This window comes from Dermochelys coriacea, chromosome 10, assembly GCF_009764565.3.
Source record: "Dermochelys coriacea isolate rDerCor1 chromosome 10, rDerCor1.pri.v4, whole genome shotgun sequence".
Taxonomy (NCBI): Eukaryota; Metazoa; Chordata; order Testudines; family Dermochelyidae; genus Dermochelys; species Dermochelys coriacea.
Window position 1 is genome coordinate 66,374,916 of NC_050077.1, and position 17,328 is coordinate 66,392,243.

The 17,328-nt window shown below is 40.6% G+C and overlaps 1 protein-coding gene across 11 annotated transcripts in view; it reads right to left on the minus strand.

Annotated features, from left to right (window-relative positions):
• Positions 1-16,957, minus strand: part of ATP8B4 (ATPase phospholipid transporting 8B4 (putative)) — a 172,811-nt gene extending 155,854 nt beyond the window's left edge. For 2 of the 11 annotated variants that reach the window (XM_043494636.1, XM_043494633.1), the window contains exon 1: positions 16,674-16,946. In XM_043494636.1, the coding sequence (XP_043350571.1) occupies positions 16,674-16,764 (91 nt within the window). In that variant the 5' untranslated portion in view covers positions 16,765-16,946. Of the gene's footprint in view, positions 1-15,445; positions 15,582-16,673 lie in introns of those variants that run through there. The other 9 variants (XM_043494635.1, XM_043494629.1, XM_043494630.1 and 6 more) reach the window with 7 other exon arrangements.
• Between the last annotated feature and the right edge of the window lie 371 nt (positions 16,958-17,328).

The window sequence follows — 17,328 nt, forward strand, 5'->3', positions numbered from 1 at the left end:
AGTCTTCACTATACATATCAAGCCAACAGCTGAATAAACTCATATTCACTAGATTTCATACTATATGTTAGATAATTATGATTTGTTTCCTGATACTTTCTACCTTTATTATTTGTATTACTGACACCCCCATGGTTCATCAGGAGGATTGAAACCTTTAGATCCACCACACAAACCTCTGCCACTTGATCTAAAGGCATAACCTATAGCGGTCATAGGTTGTCATCTTCTATGTGGTATCTATCTTCTACAGCACTAGAGGGCAATGAGGCACAAACTACGTTTGTGAGTTTCACAGATATCTTAGGACAGCAAAGGGATGGTGAAACACAGGAATCTTTGGTTCCACCCCAGGCTCTGGAGGAAAGTGTGCTCTAGTTGGCAGATTCTTCTGCCCATTCTCAGTGGGGAGGTCACTGAGCACTGCAGAGACAGGCTCCCTGATCTCAGTTCTTGTGCCCAGCCGCACCTTGGCCTGGAGCAGCTGGAGGCAGCAATAGCAGAGAAAGTCCAGCTTTACCCCTCTTTCCCTGAGCAGGAGCATGCTCAATCACTCTGCGGGAATTATGCATGCACAATCCAGCCAGAGGTAGAAGTCATGAGGGGATGGAGCATGCTCAGTTGCTCTGAGAGGATGGCACATATACAGTCTGTTCAGCACTAGGACCTGTGAGAGGCTCAAGCACATTCAATGAGGATGGACTCTTCAGAGATTTAAGATGTTGAAATCAAAGAAGTCTCTACTAATCACATGCAGAATACGATCTTTACAGTTTAGCCAAATTTGACCAGATTTTTAATAGCAATGGCAAAGGGCACATCACTGACACAAAGGCCACCCCATGCCAAATTTTAAGTCTCAGCTTCAAAACTTTTCAAAGAAAAGACTACTAGAATTTTTTTAACATGGGCAAAACAATGTGTCTTTCCTTAACCACTTCCTCACAAATAGCTCAACTATTTTGGCTGAAATTTTCAAAACAAAATTCAGTCTGAGGCAAACACCAAGCATGGAAAATGTCAACCCAAGCAATTAAAATTTGGCAAAGTTAGAGGCAACTGAAAACAGGGTCTTACAATGGGAAGAGTCAGGCAACCTTAATAATAGGCAGCAATACCAGTCCTACCTATAATCTGAGGAGTTACAACTCATTATATTAGGTTAGTTATTTTCTCACTGTAACAGGATGATATTGTGCTACTGGCAAACCAGGTGCCAGCTCATGCCAAAATCACCATGTCTCAACTGAACACTAACAAATACATAGCTGGAATGAATCTGACTCATCTCTGTGTTAGTATTGTTAAAAACAGGTATAAGAATTATGAGAATGTGTTTAGTATTTAGATTTTATTGGATGCTTGTGAATTGCTGCATGCATTAATCTCACATATAACATCAATATCCCATATTCTACGGTAATATTTGAGCAGTTGTATTGTAAGCTTCTGTGACTATCAGACAGGAGAGACACATTAATTGGTGTGAACAGAATTCTGTAACAGAAGGGGTTACGTCCTTCCCAACAGGAAAGGTCCATCGACACCAGGTGGATTTCTCTGGGATGTTAAAGAGGACAAAGGACTTTGGGTTAGCCCTAAAGGACATCTAGAGCTTGATTATAGAAGCTTCTATTATGTTTTGAAACTTAAAAGTTGTAACTGATTTGTATATATATATATATGTTTACCTGCTTTAACTTTGTAAATAACTCTCTTATTTCCTTTTCCTATTTGTGACAGGGTGCAAAGCAGAAAACTGATTAGCCAACCCTCTGTCACTCCAGTTCCAATTAAGGGAGGTGAATTGGACCTGGGTAGAGTACCTGGCCCTGATTGGGGAAGCTTGAACAGCTGCTGCCTCATCAGGCTGGGGCTGGATAAGAGCCCCAGTGGAAGGAGCTGAAAAGAGGAAAGCTATAGTACAGGAAAGGCAGTGAGGGGAAGCAGAGAGAGATAGTTTGCCCCCTCTCTCCTGCTGGTGGACTGCAAGAAGAGGACTATTTGTATGGTGGAAAAGTGCTGGGAGAACAGCCTGTAAATAAAAGCATCAAGTGGGCGCTGCACCTAAAGGTCTCTGTGTGACTTTCTCAGCAGGGGCAAAAGCCAGGAGGTCCCTGCAGGGACGCTGCTAAATGTGGGGGCTTGTCCGGGATTGTGCCAGAGGAAGAGTTTGGCAGCCCGAGATGGAAGAGACCTCGCAGTGGCTGATCTAGCAGCAGGAAAGAGCTGCAGAAGGCAGTACAAACCTTTCAGCCGTCCCAGCAGCTGGAGAAGCAGGCGCTGGCAAGCTGAGCAGCAGAGAAGCCTGTGAGACTTTATTTGGGAGCAGACCACCGTTCAACAGCAGCTCCTCCAGAAGGCGGTGAGTCCCCCAGTGTGGGATGGCATGAGGGCACCGGGCTTAGGACTATGTAAAATGGGCCCGGCCGATGTCCCTGATGCCTTTCTAGGCACTTTTGAGTGGGTAGCTATGGGGGCAGGATGGGACAGGACAATTTGGGCCCTACCTGGCTGGCAAAGCCCAAGTGGCCTATATGGCCCTGTGTGAGGAACAGGCCAGGAACTACAACTTGGTAAAAGTGGCTGTCCTATATTGGGTAGGGCTGTCGGACGAAAAATATCGCCAGCGCTTCCAGACAGCGAAGTGGACAAGGGGATTGAGGCCCTGGGCCTTCACCCTAAAATTAATGGACTGGGCAACCCAATGTTTGAGAGCTGGTGCCCAGACCGTAGAGGAGATCATGGATGCGCTCATCCTGGAACAGATTTTACAAAGCCTCCCCAAGAGGACAAGGGTATGGGTTAGATGGCACCAACTGGGCACCGTGGAGGCCCCGGTAAAGCTGACAGAGGCATATGTGGAGGCAGACTCCTCCAGGAAGGAGGGGCACCCGAATAAGGATGACGACTCTGGGAGAAAATCCAGGGAAACCCCAACTAGGAAGGGTCCAGAGAAAAAGCGGGAGACCAACTGGGGAGCTCCCACAGGGACCAGGCAACTCATCTGCTGGCAGGCGAGTGAGACATAAAAAGCAGGACTGCCTGGATATGGACTGCAGCTTTGCGGAATTTTATGGATGGACCAACTCGGGGGTCAGGGGGGAAGGAGTGGAAACTGTCCACCATTCCTGTGAGAGTAGGGAGGAGACCCCAGCAGGGTCTGGAGGACTCAGCCTCGGCCTGCAGTCTGGTAAGGAGGGGGCTAGTGAAGCCACGGTGGATAATCCCTAAGGCGAAACTAAATCTGAAATGCATCCATGGGGATGAGAGGCAGTGCCCAATGGCCCAGGTACCCCTCAAAGTTCGGGGCTGGTTCCGTAGAGGGCCTGCTGTAACCAGTGGCGGTGGGCACCGACTGGGACCCCTGTCCAAGAGGGAAAGGAGATTGGGCAAGGAGGTCCAAGGTGAGAGAAGAGAGAGACCCACTGAGGAAGGGAGAGGAGGTCTCGGAGATAGAAAACCCTAAACAACAGAGCCTGAGCCAGGAACGACGGGAGAAGGAAAAGAAGATAGTGAGGGAGTGTCTGCCCCAGGGCTCTCAGCAGAGCCAGTGAGCTCAAAAGAATTCTCTGTAGGCAGACCCCTGGAAGACGAGGCCCAGATCTTGCTTGAGGGGTCTGGGGAATCGGAGGTCCTAGATGCCCAGGAGGAAGCTGAGGCCAATCCTGAATCCCTGTCAGAGGTGAAGGGGGGAAAGAAAGGGAGGCGAACACAAGGGTGTGACTGGTGTGATGACCTCCGGGCGGAAGCAGCTGTGGTTTCTGCAGGTGGGGGATGGCTGAACCCTGCAAGGGAGCCCCAGCAGGTCACTCAAAAGAGGAAGGACTCCCCACTAGGACCCCACCCGTTAGAGGGAGGAGGGGACCAGTATGGTTGAACCAGATGGTTTGGAAAAAGGGGGGAGGTGTGTGACAGGGTGCTAAGCAGAAAACTGCTTTGCCAACCCTCTGTCACTCCAGATCCAATTAAGGGAGGTGAATTGGAGCTGGGTGGACCACCAGGCTGGGGCTGGATAAGAGCCCCGGGGAAGGAAGTCAGGGAGGAAGGAGCTGGAAAGAAGAAAGCTGCAATAGAGGAAAGGCAGTGAGGGGAAGCAGAGAGAGATAGTTTGTCCCCTCTCTCCTGCCAGTGGACTGCAAGAAGGGGACTACTTGTATGGTGGAAAGGTGGTGGGAGAACAGCCTGTAAATAAAAGCACCAGGTGGGCACTGCACCAAAAGGTTTCTGTGTGACTTTCTCAGCCCAGCGGGGGCAGGAGCCAGGAGGGCCCTGCAGGGACGCTGCTACACTATTTAATAAATCTTCATATATTTTATTATAGGACAGGCTACAAGCATTGTCTTTCATGTGAGATCTAAGGTACAGTTGACCTGGGTTAAGTGACTGGTCCTTTGGGACTACGAGTAACCTGAATATTGTTGTGATTCTATCACAAAGGTAGACTCACCTGCTGGTGAGACAGATCAGAATACTCAAGGGGACTGTCTGTGATTCCATGTTAGGGCTGTTATAGCGTCTGAGGCGTTTACACCTGATAACTGGTTGGTGAAATCTAAGTATAGAACTCACAGCCCATTTGGGGTTTGTGCCCTGCTTCCTATCAGTCTGCTCGGAGATGCACCAGCAGCATTACAGATACGCTACATTTAAAAAAAAAAAAAAGTTCTGTCATATTGAACAGATGCTTCTTTGCGCTGTTGATGATCTGACTCAAATGATTTCATCTCCCACAGGATGCCCACAACAGCCAATTAACTTATTTTGGTCACAACTAGTTTACCATTAACAGAAGTGTTTCTCAAAAAGAAAAGGAGTACTTGTGGCACCTTAGAGACTAACAAATTTATTAGAGCATAATCTTTCATGAGCTACCGCTCACTTCATCGGATGCATTTGGTGGAAAAAACAGAGGGGAGATTGATATACACACACAGAGAACATGAAACAATGGGTTTATCATACACACTGTAAGGAGAGTGATCACTTAAGATAAGCCATCACCAGCAGCAGGGGGGGGGAAGGAGGAAAACCTTTCATGGTGACAAGCAAGGTAGGCTATTTCCAGCAGTTAACAAGAATATCTGAGGAACAGTGGGGGGTGGGGGGGAGCAATAACATGGGGAAATAGTTTTACTTTGTGTAATGACTCATCCATTCCCAGTCTCTATTCAAGCCTAAATTAATTGTATCCAGTTTCCAAATTAATTCCAATTCAGCAGTCTCTCGTTGGAGTCTGTTTTTGAAGCTTTTTTATTGAAGGATAGCCACTCTTAGGTCTGTAATCGAGTGACCAGAGAGACTGAAGTGTTCTCCGACTGGTTTTTGAATGTTATAATTCTTGACTTCTGATTTGTGTCCATTCATTCTTTTACGTAGAGACTGTCCAGTTTGGCCAATGTTCGTGGCAGAGGGGCATTGCTGGCACATGATGGCATATATCACATTGGTAGATGCACAGGTGAACGAGCCTCTGAGAGTGTGGCTGATGTGATTAGGCCCTATGATGGTGTCCCCTGAATAGATATGTGGACAGAGTTGGCAACGGGCTTTGTTGCAAGGATAGGTTCCTGGGTTAGTGATTCTGTTGTGTGGTGTGTGGTTGCTGTTCTTTAATCAGCATAGACACTTCCAAAAAAAAAAACATGCCAAGACCTGTATATAAGAGAAAAGTAACCTCAGCTCTAAAAGGAAACAAAAAATGTAGATTAATACGCTTTAATCCAATAACAAAGCAAATATATGGGTACAATCTGAAAAAAGTTGAAACTATCTAAACTTAATTATTAAACCAAGATCAAACTGAAAAGAAAAGTCCTAACCTTTGGCCAATGTATTTTAAAGACAGACAAAACAAGACTTCCTCCAAGAGAGAAACTAACTAGTAATGTATCCATAAAAAAATAAACCTCTGAGGGATATACTTCCAAGCCCACACCACAGAAATAGCATTAAGCTTCCCTGTGCACTAGAACAGGTAATAGTAGAACCTCTGAGTTATGAACACCTCAGAAAAGGAGGCTGTTCATAACTCTGAACAAAACATTATGGTTGTTCTTTCAGAAGTTTACAACTGAACATTGACTTAATATAGCTTTGAAACTTTACTATGCAGAAGTAAAATGCTGTTTTTAACCATCTTAATTTAAATGAAACAAGAAAACAGTTTCCTTACCTTGTAAAATCTTTTTTTTAAACTTTCCCTTTTTTTTTTAGTAGTTTACATTTAACACAGCACTGTACTTACTTTTCTTTTTGTCTCTGCTGCTGCCTGATTGCGTACTTCCTGTTCCAAATGAGGTGTGTGGTTGACCAGTCAGTTCATAACTCTGGTGTTTGTAACTCTGAGGTTCTATTTGTATACCTATTAGTTCAGTCTGAGAGTTTTCAGTTAGAACAATGACATTTTTACATCCTGAACAGCTCTGCAGGCAGCAGAGTTTTGCTAGTCTGGGGATATTCATTTGTATGGTATGCAGAAAAGAAAAAAAAAGACTAGTTTTTGGATAGGCCAATTTAAAATGCAAAAAGACACAGCACACTTCACCATTACACTTCAGAAAGAACAAGAGCATTTTGGTCTTTGTCTTATATCCTTTCAGCTGGATACCAAGGATGACTAATTCCCTTAGGTTCCTTCAAAAGTCCTAGCCTAAATCTTTAAGTTCTCTATTTTACATTTTGCATGACAAGAAATATACAAAGCCCAGAACACAGGACAAAAAATATAATGCAATTATATATTTGAATAAATAGGACCAAGCCAACCACTAAAAAAATAACAAAGAAACATGCAGTAATTAATGATACTCATCTTCCATCTGTGTGAAAAATCTTTTCTACCTGATACTTCTTGCTATGAAGAGTTATAAGTCCTCTCCAGAACAGCAACGTCTGGAGACATTTTCCAGACATTTCCTTAGATATAGTCATACTTTCAAAGATATTTGTATTTCTGTGATTCATCCAAAACATATATCTTGAGTGACCTACTTATTCAACATAACATCCCAGGGGGCTTTCAGTGTTGAAAACAGATACTACTGCATGTCCAAACAACAACAAACAAGCAATCATTACTGTGTCCAAGCATCTTTAAAAAAAGTGCACCAGTCTCACCACAAAATGAACAAGACGTTGGCATTTCAAGGTTTTGAAAGCCATCGTTGAAACTTTGGTGCAATACATTAGCAGTGAGTTTAGCAAAACTGATTTCAACATTTGCCTGTTTAAGTGATGCCCAACTGTTTATCGGCTTTTCATAAAAAGGGAAAGAGATTGACTTTTGCAATTCCTGGAAAGCAATGTTAGAATCTCTCAGAGTCGATAAAAATCAATGATTTAAAAAGCCCGATTTTTTTATTTAAATCGGCTTTTTTGATAAAATGCTTTTTGAGAAAAAAAACCTATCTAAAGATAGCTCATCATGGAATAGGGATTATAAATTCTAATTCTGTAGTATGAGACAATATATTTCATGTAATGTTTAAGAAAAGTTTTGTAAATGAGTTTCAATAGTTCATGGATTAAGGACCCAATTTTATAGGGTTCCAGGAGCTTCTGTATAGATTATTTAGGTTAATCTTTCTATCTACCCAATGGGACTCAGTGCGCAGTCTAGAAGATACAATCGGAGATGCTTAGTTTTGCAAACTGTGGATTTGTGTCTCCAGAGAGAACATGCTTGTTAACAGCAAAAATGTTTTTAAATAAATAATATAAGACCTCAACTCTCTTGTCCCTCTGCAAATTTGTGTACACAGAGTCAATCCCTTACCTCTCTCTAAAAGTGCAAAGTTTCAAAAAGTTCAGTGAACAGAAGACTGTTGGGGCAGAACAGATATGGACAAGGAGAATAAGTCTGGAGATAAATGTGAGAAGGGAGGGACAGGCAGTAGAAACAACAGTGAAACTGTTTTAGCAGCATATTCCAGAAGTCTTGAGGTCTTTCCGAGTGTAGCCTTCATTGATCTACCATACCATTCTCTCACTAGCAGGGAAAATCTATAATGGCAACAGGCCATAAAAGAGACCCCGTTTGGGAATATTTTAATGAAGTTTCTCTATCTGTGGATAAGATGGGCATGTGTGCAAAATGCAAACAGTGCAACAAAGAAATGCAAAGCCTTTTTGCCTGAATGAAACAACATCATGAGAAGTGCTCCTTCTCAGGACAAAGCTGCGCTGAAGATAATGAAAGGAACATGTCTGAACATGCAGGATCTTCAGGCTGGTAAACTTTTTTATTTTATACTTCTTTCTTAAGGACTGCCTGTCTTCCTTCTAGACTATTCTTGAATTCTCATGTTTGAGCAAAAAAATATAGTTGTTACTCTATGGTACTATAATTTTAGATGCAGTTGTGATAAAAATAAATAGCTGAAATAGGCAGATATTCTTTTTACAATTTCACCTTTAAAGTAGTACTGAGTGTCAGTGACTGCAATGAGTAATACTAAATGAGCAGTATGGTAATATAATTAAATAAGTGCATTGACTCAGGACTTGGCTACACTTGCAAGTTAGAGTGCATTAAATCAGCCCCAGCCGCCCTAACTCCTGAGGTGTCCACACTGGCAAGCACCTGGACTCCGTGCTGGAGCACCTCTGGTAATCTACCTCCACGAGAAGCATAGAGCTTACTGTGCCCTGACTGAAACGCCCGGGTGCCCATGTGGACGACGTGATGCATTACTGCGCTGTGACTGGCCTCCGAAAACATCCCATAATCCCTTGAAGTCAAGTGGCCACTCTGGTCATTGTTTTGAACTCGGCTGCAGGCACATGGTTATCCCCTTTCAAAGCTCCGTTTCTGACAGCCAGCTGCTTATCTGCTCAGGGATACTAAGCAAACCATTGCTGTGGAATTTTGCTGCTGCAGAGGCAGGCATGTGTGCGTATGTGTGAGAGAGAGGCGGGGGGGCTGATGTTGGGGTTTCCCCCTGCTGCTGTCTGAACTTACGAGACAGCATGCTGACACACTCTCTGCCCTCCAAAACACACGGTCTTTCCCCCCACATACACACAACATATTCCCTGTCATACTCCGCCCTCTCATTTGAAAAGCACACTGCAGCCACTTGCACACTGGGATAGTTACCACAATGCACTGCTCTCTGTGGCTTTGCAAGAGCTGCTAATGTGGCCATGCCACTGAGCTTGCAGCTGACCGAGTAAACACATGGCAGCGCTTTCCCTGCTGTGGCCTCTGAGAGCTGGTTTAACTCCCAGCATTCTACATCTGCAAGTGTAGCCATAGTCTTATTTTGCTCAGGAGAATCCATCCTCCACATACAGGATTCTGAAGACTATCCACCTTCATGATCAGCATCATTTTCTATAGTTTTAGAATTATCTGCCAGTGATAGCATTTCAGTGACATCATGTATGTCACATAGCCATAGTATATCACTTGTAGCAAAAAGGGGGAAAAAATCTCCATCATCCAGTAACAACCATAGATAAGTTTGTGATAAGAACCAGCAGATTATGAAAAGATTAAAAAATTGTCTGGCTTTTTTTATGCAACAAACTTTCCATATGATTGAGAATCCACACTTCATTAACATGGCTCAGGCAATAAGACCAGAATACAGTCCACCCAACAGAACAGATGTCAGAGGCAAATTGCTGGATAAAGTGTATGAAAGAGAAATTGAGCAGTGTGCAAAAAATCTAGAGGGTGAAATTGTTAACCTGAGTCTTTATGGGTGGAGCAATGTCCACAATGATCCTGTTGTATGTGCTTGTGTGACAACCAAAGAAGGGAATGTCTTCCTTACAGAAACAACTGATACATCAGGAAATGCACACATAGCAGAATACTTACAAGAAGTAGCAGTAAAAGTTATAACAAACTGCGGGGAAAAAATTAAAATGTCTAGTATGCAGCTTGGTCACCGACAATGCTGCAAATGTATCCAAGATGAGAACAAATTATTTCGAAGAGAGTCCCAAGCTAATAACATACGGTTGCAGTGCTCATATGATGCATCTCCTAGCCAAAGATTTCAGTGTTCCAGAAATAAAGGCTAATGTTGTTGAAATTGCAAAATACTTCTGTAACAACCACTTTGTAGCAACTGCTCTGAAAAAAGTGGGAGGAACCAAGCTTACTCTCCCACAAGACGTGCGATGGAACTCAGTAATGGACTGTTTTGAGCACTGTATCAAGAACTGGCCTAATCTGATGACAGTTTGAGAACAAAATCGTGAAAAAATAGATGGCACTGTCACAGCCAAAGTTCCCAACATTGGGCTGAAGGGAAAGGCTGAACATATGCTGAGTACCCTGAAGCCTAGTTCTGCAGCCTTGAACAAAATGCAGGGAAATAGCTGTTTTATTGCTGATACTGTTGAAATTTGGAAGGAAATGAGTGAAATCTTAAATATGCAATGACATAATAATTTTTAAATTACAAGCATTAAAAAAACCAATAGGACAAGCACTATCTCCAACTCATTTTCTTGCAAATATTCTCAATACTCAGTATCAGGGTCAAACCTTAAATGCTGAAGAAAAGGCGTTGGCTATGACATGGACATCCAGCAATCATCCCACCATAATGCCAACTATAATAAACTTCAGAGCTAGGAGTGAACCATTTAAGAAATATATGTTTGCTGATGATGTTTTACAGAAAGTCACACCAGTGAACTGTTGGAAGTCACTTAAGCACTTGGATTCAGAGACTGTTGAAGTGAAGAACTAAAAAAGAGCCACCGTGGCTTAACAACCACGTAAAAGAAGCAGAGAGAGATAAAAAGGCATCTTTTAAAAAATGGAAGTCAAATCCTAGTGAAGTAAATAGAAAGGAACATAAACACTGCCAAATTAAATGTAAAAATGTAATAAGAAAAGCCAAAAAGGAGTATGAAGAACAGCTAGCCAAAAACTCAAAAGGTAATAACAGAATGTTTTTTAAGTATATCAGAAGCAGGAAGCCTGCTAAACAACCAGTGGGGCCCCTGGACAATTGAGATACAAAAGGAGCACTTAAAGACGACAAAGTCATCGCAGAGAAACTAAACAAATTCTTTGCTTCAGTCTTCACGGCTGAGGATGTTAGGGAGATTCCCAAACCTGAGACGTCTTTTGTAGATGACAAATCTGAGGAATTGTCACAGATTGAAGTGCAACTAGAGAAGGTTTTGGAATTAATTGAGAAACTTAACAGTAACATGTCATCGGGACCAGATGGCATTAACCCAAGAGTTCTGAAAGAAGTCAAATGTGAAATTGTGGAACTATTAACTATGGTTTGTAACCTATCCTTTAAATCAGCAACTGTACCCAATGACTGGAAGATAGCTAATGTAACGCCAATATTTAAGAGGTGATCCTGGCAATTACAGACCAGTAAGTCTAATGTCAGTACCGTGCAAATTATTTGAAACAATAGTAAAGAATAAAATTGTCAGACACATAGAGGAACATAAATTGTTGCACTAAAGTCAACATGATTTCTGTAAAGGGAGATCATGTCTTACTAATCTATTAGAGTTCTTTGAGGGGGTCAAAAAACATGTGGAAAAGGGGGATCCAGTGGACATAGTGTACTTAAGAGTACAAAGATTTCCAGAAAGCCTTTGACAAGGTCCGTCGCCAAAGTAAATTATGTAATAATGTAAAAAATGTAATAAATTATGTAAATTAAGTTGTCATGCGATAAGAGGGAAAAACCTTTCATGGATTGAGAACTGGTTAAAAGACAGGGAACAAAGGGTAGGAATAAATGGTAAATTTTCAAAATGGAGAGGGGTAACTAGTGGTGTTCCCCAAGGGTCAGTCCTGGGACCAATCCTATTCAACTTATTCATAAATGATCTGGAAAAAGGGGTAAACAGTGAGGTGGCAAAGTTTGCAGATGATACTAAACCGCTCAAGATACTTAAGACCAAAGCAGACTGTGAAAAACTTCAAAAAGATCTCACAAAACTAAGTGATTGGGCAACAAAATGGCAAATGAAATTTAATGTGGATAAATGTAAAGTAATGTACATTGGAAAAAATAACCCCAACTATACATACAATATGATGGGGGCTAATTTACCTACAACTAATCAGGAGAAAGATCTTGGAGTCATCGTGGATAGTTCTCTGAAGACGTCCACACAGTGTGCAGCGGCAGTCAAAAAAGCAAACGAGATGTTAGGAATCATTAAAAAAGGGATAGAGAATAAGATGGAGAATATCTTATTGCCCTTATATAAATCTATGGTACGCCTACATCTTGAATACTGCATACAGATGTGGTCCCCTCATCTCAAAAAAGATATACTGGCATTAGAAAAGGTTCAGAGAAGGGCAACTAAAATGATTAGGGGTTTGGAACAGGTCCCATATGAGGAGAGATTAAAGAGGCTAGGACTTTTCAGCTTGGAAAAAAGGAAACTAAGGGGGGATATGATAGAGGTATATAAAATCATGAGTGCTATGGAGAAAGTGAACAAGGAAAAGTTATTTACTTGTTCCCATAATATAAGAACTAAAGGCCACCAAATGAAATTAATGCATAACAGGTTTAAAACAAATAAAAGGAAGTTCTTCTTCACTCAGCGCACAGTCAACCTGTGGAACTCCTTGCCTGAGGAGGTTGTGAAGGCTAGGACTATAACAGGGTTTAAAAGAGAACTGGATAAATTCATGGAGGTTAAGTCCATTAACGGCTGTTAGCCAGGATGGGTAAGGAATGGTGTCCCTTGCTTCTGTTTGTCAGAGGGTGGAGATGGATGGCAGGAAAGTGATCACTTGATCATTACCTGTTAGGTTCACTTCCTCTGGGGCACCTGGCATTGGCCACTGTTGGTAGACAGGATTCTGGGCTGGATGGACCTTTGGTCTGACCCAGTATGGCCTTTCTTATGATGATCTCACTTTTAACAGCAGTAGCTTCTTCTGCTGGTGTAGAAAGACTATTTTCTTCGTTTGGACTAATTCATTCCAAATTGAGAACTCATTTGGGATCTGAAAAAGCAGGAAAGCTTGTTTTTCTTTTTCAGATTATGATAAAACAAGAAAATGAAGGTGACGGCAACTGAGTTAGCTGCAGAAGCCAATATTTTAAGTTTCTCATGTTGACCTGGCTGACACAGTCAATTTAATTTTTGGTTTGGTTTTTTTTCAATATTTCATTTAACTATTTTAGTTAAAAACAATTTTAACAAAAACAAACTTGATTTTAAAAAACTTGAATGTTTAACTAAATTCAAAAATTCATATGCTTGTTTTGTTAAAATATTGTATGTTTGCTGTTGAAGAAAAAAATCCAAAATACATAACGTTGTTTTAGTTAAATAAAACAATTTAAATGTCTGTCTGGTGATGTTCTCCTCCTAATACAGCATGGCAAGAAAATCCTCCAAATATTAATGATTAACCTGTTGAACTAGAAATAGTTCACCTCCCAATGACTTCATAAATATCTGCTTCAATTATCTTTGGTAAATGAAATAACCAAACAATCATTCATTTTCTGATATAGCTATAAAACTCATCTGAAAAGTTTTCAAAATAAATCACTTTAAAAATGAATAGTGTGTACCTTCTAAAAATGAAACCTACATCTATCTCTGAGTTGAGAAGAATATGTATTAAGGTTATAACAACCAACAAAAATGCACTTTTATGTAGAAATCCATGATTAAATCGAGTCTTCTTGACTAGTGATTTAAATCAAATCCACCCTGGAATCTCTACTTAGGTTTTGAGCCCAAGTGTGCACTGATCAGAGGTTTAAAGGAGGCTACAGCAGCCCCTTTACCAACTTGCCTACAGGCAATACCAAGACACATGCCACATGCTTTTGTGTACATGAAGTAGAACTTAGATATTTGGGACATTAGGAAAAAATTAGATCCAAAGTTTAGTGGGGGCTGATTTGGCTCATTGTAAGAACAGGAGAAAGTTGCAAATCTGGATCTAGGTTCAAATTCTAAACCCCCATCTATGCAATCTTTCATTTTGGTTTAACACATTCTAGTGAAAACTAGGAAACTCAAATTTCCAAGAATGAAGGCCAAATTTTTCAAACCTGTTCTCCTCAAGTTAGGCTTCTAAATTAAAAGGGAACTGACTTTCAGAGGTGCTTACAGCTCCTGTTAACTTCTGTGGAAGATATAGATGCTCAGAACTTCTAACAAATCAGGAAACACACACCCCTTGGGAGGGGGTGAGGGGGGACACAAGGAGAAAGAAAAACGACCTAGCTAGGGGTTTAGGTGCCTAACAAAGACCCTGTGTATGAAAAGTTCAGCCTGTGCCTATGTATTTTGCATATCACTTGTTTTACCAGGATTTCATGCCTCTACCACTGCAGTACAAATGCAAGTTTTTAGAAGCACAAAATGAAGGAAAATTAATTATTCTGATGACTCTATCAGCAAGTTAAAGTAACAAAGATCAGTAAGAAAGGAAAATAAATGACATTCAAATTCATACTAGTGATTTATTGTGCAAAATGCCATGAGGTATAAAATTATGTATTATATTTTTAATTGACAAAACAATTTCAAATTTTGCTTCAGAACCACAAAATTTTAAATACCAGATGTAGTGTGGCCAACTTTCATAATTTTATCATGATTCTTGCAATATTTTTTTCTTAAAGCCCCAGATCTGGAGTCATGCGATTACATGAAAACATCAGCATTCTTTTTTTTTAAAAAAAGATACATTTCTGGCACCTCTGGATGCACAAGAACCAGAAGGAAATGAAGCAAACTCATCTATTTTTTTTATTTAAATTTAATTTTAAAAATGCTATGATTTACACTCAATCTCATGATTTTTGAACATTCAGGATGGATGATACCGTAGCTGCCCCATAACACAGAGGGATTCTAGTTTGCCATTAAGGAGAAACAGTAGCACAAGAATATAGAAGAAGAACAACACAGTAGACACCCAGACAGTTAGCAAAACAACACAATGAGAAAGCCAAACGTAACAGATAGATGTTCATGGTGATGAGAGACTGAAGATTTAAGCAAGCTTCTTTTATTTTAAAAGATGCACTGTATTCTGTACACAACTGTCATGGATCATTTCAAAGTTTTTAGATACTGAATGCAGAGAAGGGGTATAACCATGCACATACTTAAGGCTCTATAACCACAGAAGAAGGTTAGTACCATAAACAACAGTTATCAGATTATGAAGTGCAAGTCAGGCCAAAAATCCAAGTAGAGAAGAGTCTGAACCAAAATGTCCAATTAAACACCCATAAATTTCTATCTATAAATTTTGCAACTGATCACTAATTTTTAAGGAGTCAAAATACAGATCCATACCTGATCCAAGTGCTCTTGTTTCAAAAATCTTGAATGGACATTAACATTACTATTCTCCACTTATATGGTAATGATCATGATTTACATCTCTATGATGCCTTTCATTCAAAAGAATCCAAAAATTGCTTCCCAAACTGAAATCATTTCCACTCACCTTTGTGAAATACAGGAGATTTTGCTATAGGCATGACTGGCATAGGACTTGTTTCCAACTACATAATTCCTTTGTTACAAGTTCCACCCCAACAACGAACCACAGCAGTGTTCTCTGAAATGCCAGCAGTTCAAAAAAGGTAATACCATATATGTGGCGCAAGACTATGTGGCTGTTTTGCACCACATTCCTAAAGACGTCAGTTAAACAGCAGGAAATCAGTTAAAGCAGGATTTTGCATTTTCCCTTTAATAATTTGTTTGGTAGATAATCTTCCAGCCAGCAGTATATATTTTTGAAATTGCATCAAAACAATTTTTTAACAAAGAAAAACCTAATTTAGCACAGTTTTTGCATAAATGTTGATGTGTAAGGTCACCAGAACAAATCTTTTAAAAAATGGAGGAATTCTATTGGACAAGACTACAGCGCTCTAGCTTTGTATAAATAAGTATTTAACAGAGATTTGCCCAATCAAAATCCTAAATCTAAATATCTCAAAATTTGGACGTAAATTAAATTCCAACCTATTGCTGAATTTTTCAAATGGTCTTTTGTTTTTCTAATGGACCAAACTAAAACCTCAAAGTGAACTCATTACTTGAGACCCCCTCTAACATTTGGAGAGCAAGAGATGTGCCAGTCCTAAAAAGTGCGTATCTAGGAAGCATCACAATACCCTTTTTTACAAAGGTTACAAAAGTTCACATAAGCTAGATGAGTAACTTCAGCAGCAGTCAATATTCATGCTTTAGACCTTTTATGACCTTTTGTGAATTAATTAATTCCACACAGCAAAGTGTGTTGCACTGTGATTCCTGGGCAATACACTAAAGAAACAGGAAAGGCACAAGTTACACTCAATTGTTTATTTTCTATTTAAAACTAGTTACAGAGATCTAGCTTTTTGCATAGGTGGCATCTGGCTCCAGGATAGAAGTGAGAAAGCTAAACTAAGTTTCATTTTCTGTTCCTCACTTCTCACAGATGTATGTCAGTGCTAGAAAGTACAAACAGAAACCTAGGGAAATGGAAACTGGAGCAGTGCAAACCTGGTAACTCTTAACTCATGTTTAGCTACCAGAGTCACCGTAGTTGTCATACACAGAGATCTGTAAAGATCATTTTTATCAGGCTGATACACCCTTACAGATGTTCCCCCCAACATCAGCAAAGAACAATTCCCAAATATCATAATCAGACCCAAATGAGCTTAATTGATAGTCACCCATTGAAATACCTTGATGCCCATCTCCTTCATCATCATTCATTACAGCACTTAGATGATACCATTTGCTCGGTAGCCAACATTTACACATCAATGTAGGTTAGGAGTCTAAGTCCTTCTCAGTAAACTTTTAGTATTGCAAAATCTCCAGAAACAGCTATTGTTGAAACCATAGTCCCACTTCCCCTGCAATCTCGCACTGATAAGCTCAGCAGTCGTACACTAGGTGTGAAAAACGGAAGGGTGAATCAGCCCAAGAGCAGCAAAAATTGACAGTTTATAAATTAATAAAAGCCAGAATGGTACAGGTTGAAAATAGAAATGAAAAAACAAAATGCAGGATAACTGAGGGATAGCATTCATGGGAACTTTGAATAACAAATCAAGGCAGCTTCCACAACCTCCCTAGGCAGTCTGTTCCATTGCCTTACTGTTCTTACAGTTAGGAAGTTTCTCCTGAGTTTTAATCTAAATCTGCTATGCTTCAGTTTGAACCCATTGCCTCTTTTCCTGCATTCTGTGGCAAGAGAGAACAATTTTTCCCCATTTCCTTTATGGCAACCTTTCAAGTATTTGAAGATCGCTATCATATCCCCCCTTAATCTCCGCTTTTCCAAACTGATCATACCCAGTTACTTCAGCCTTTGCTCATATG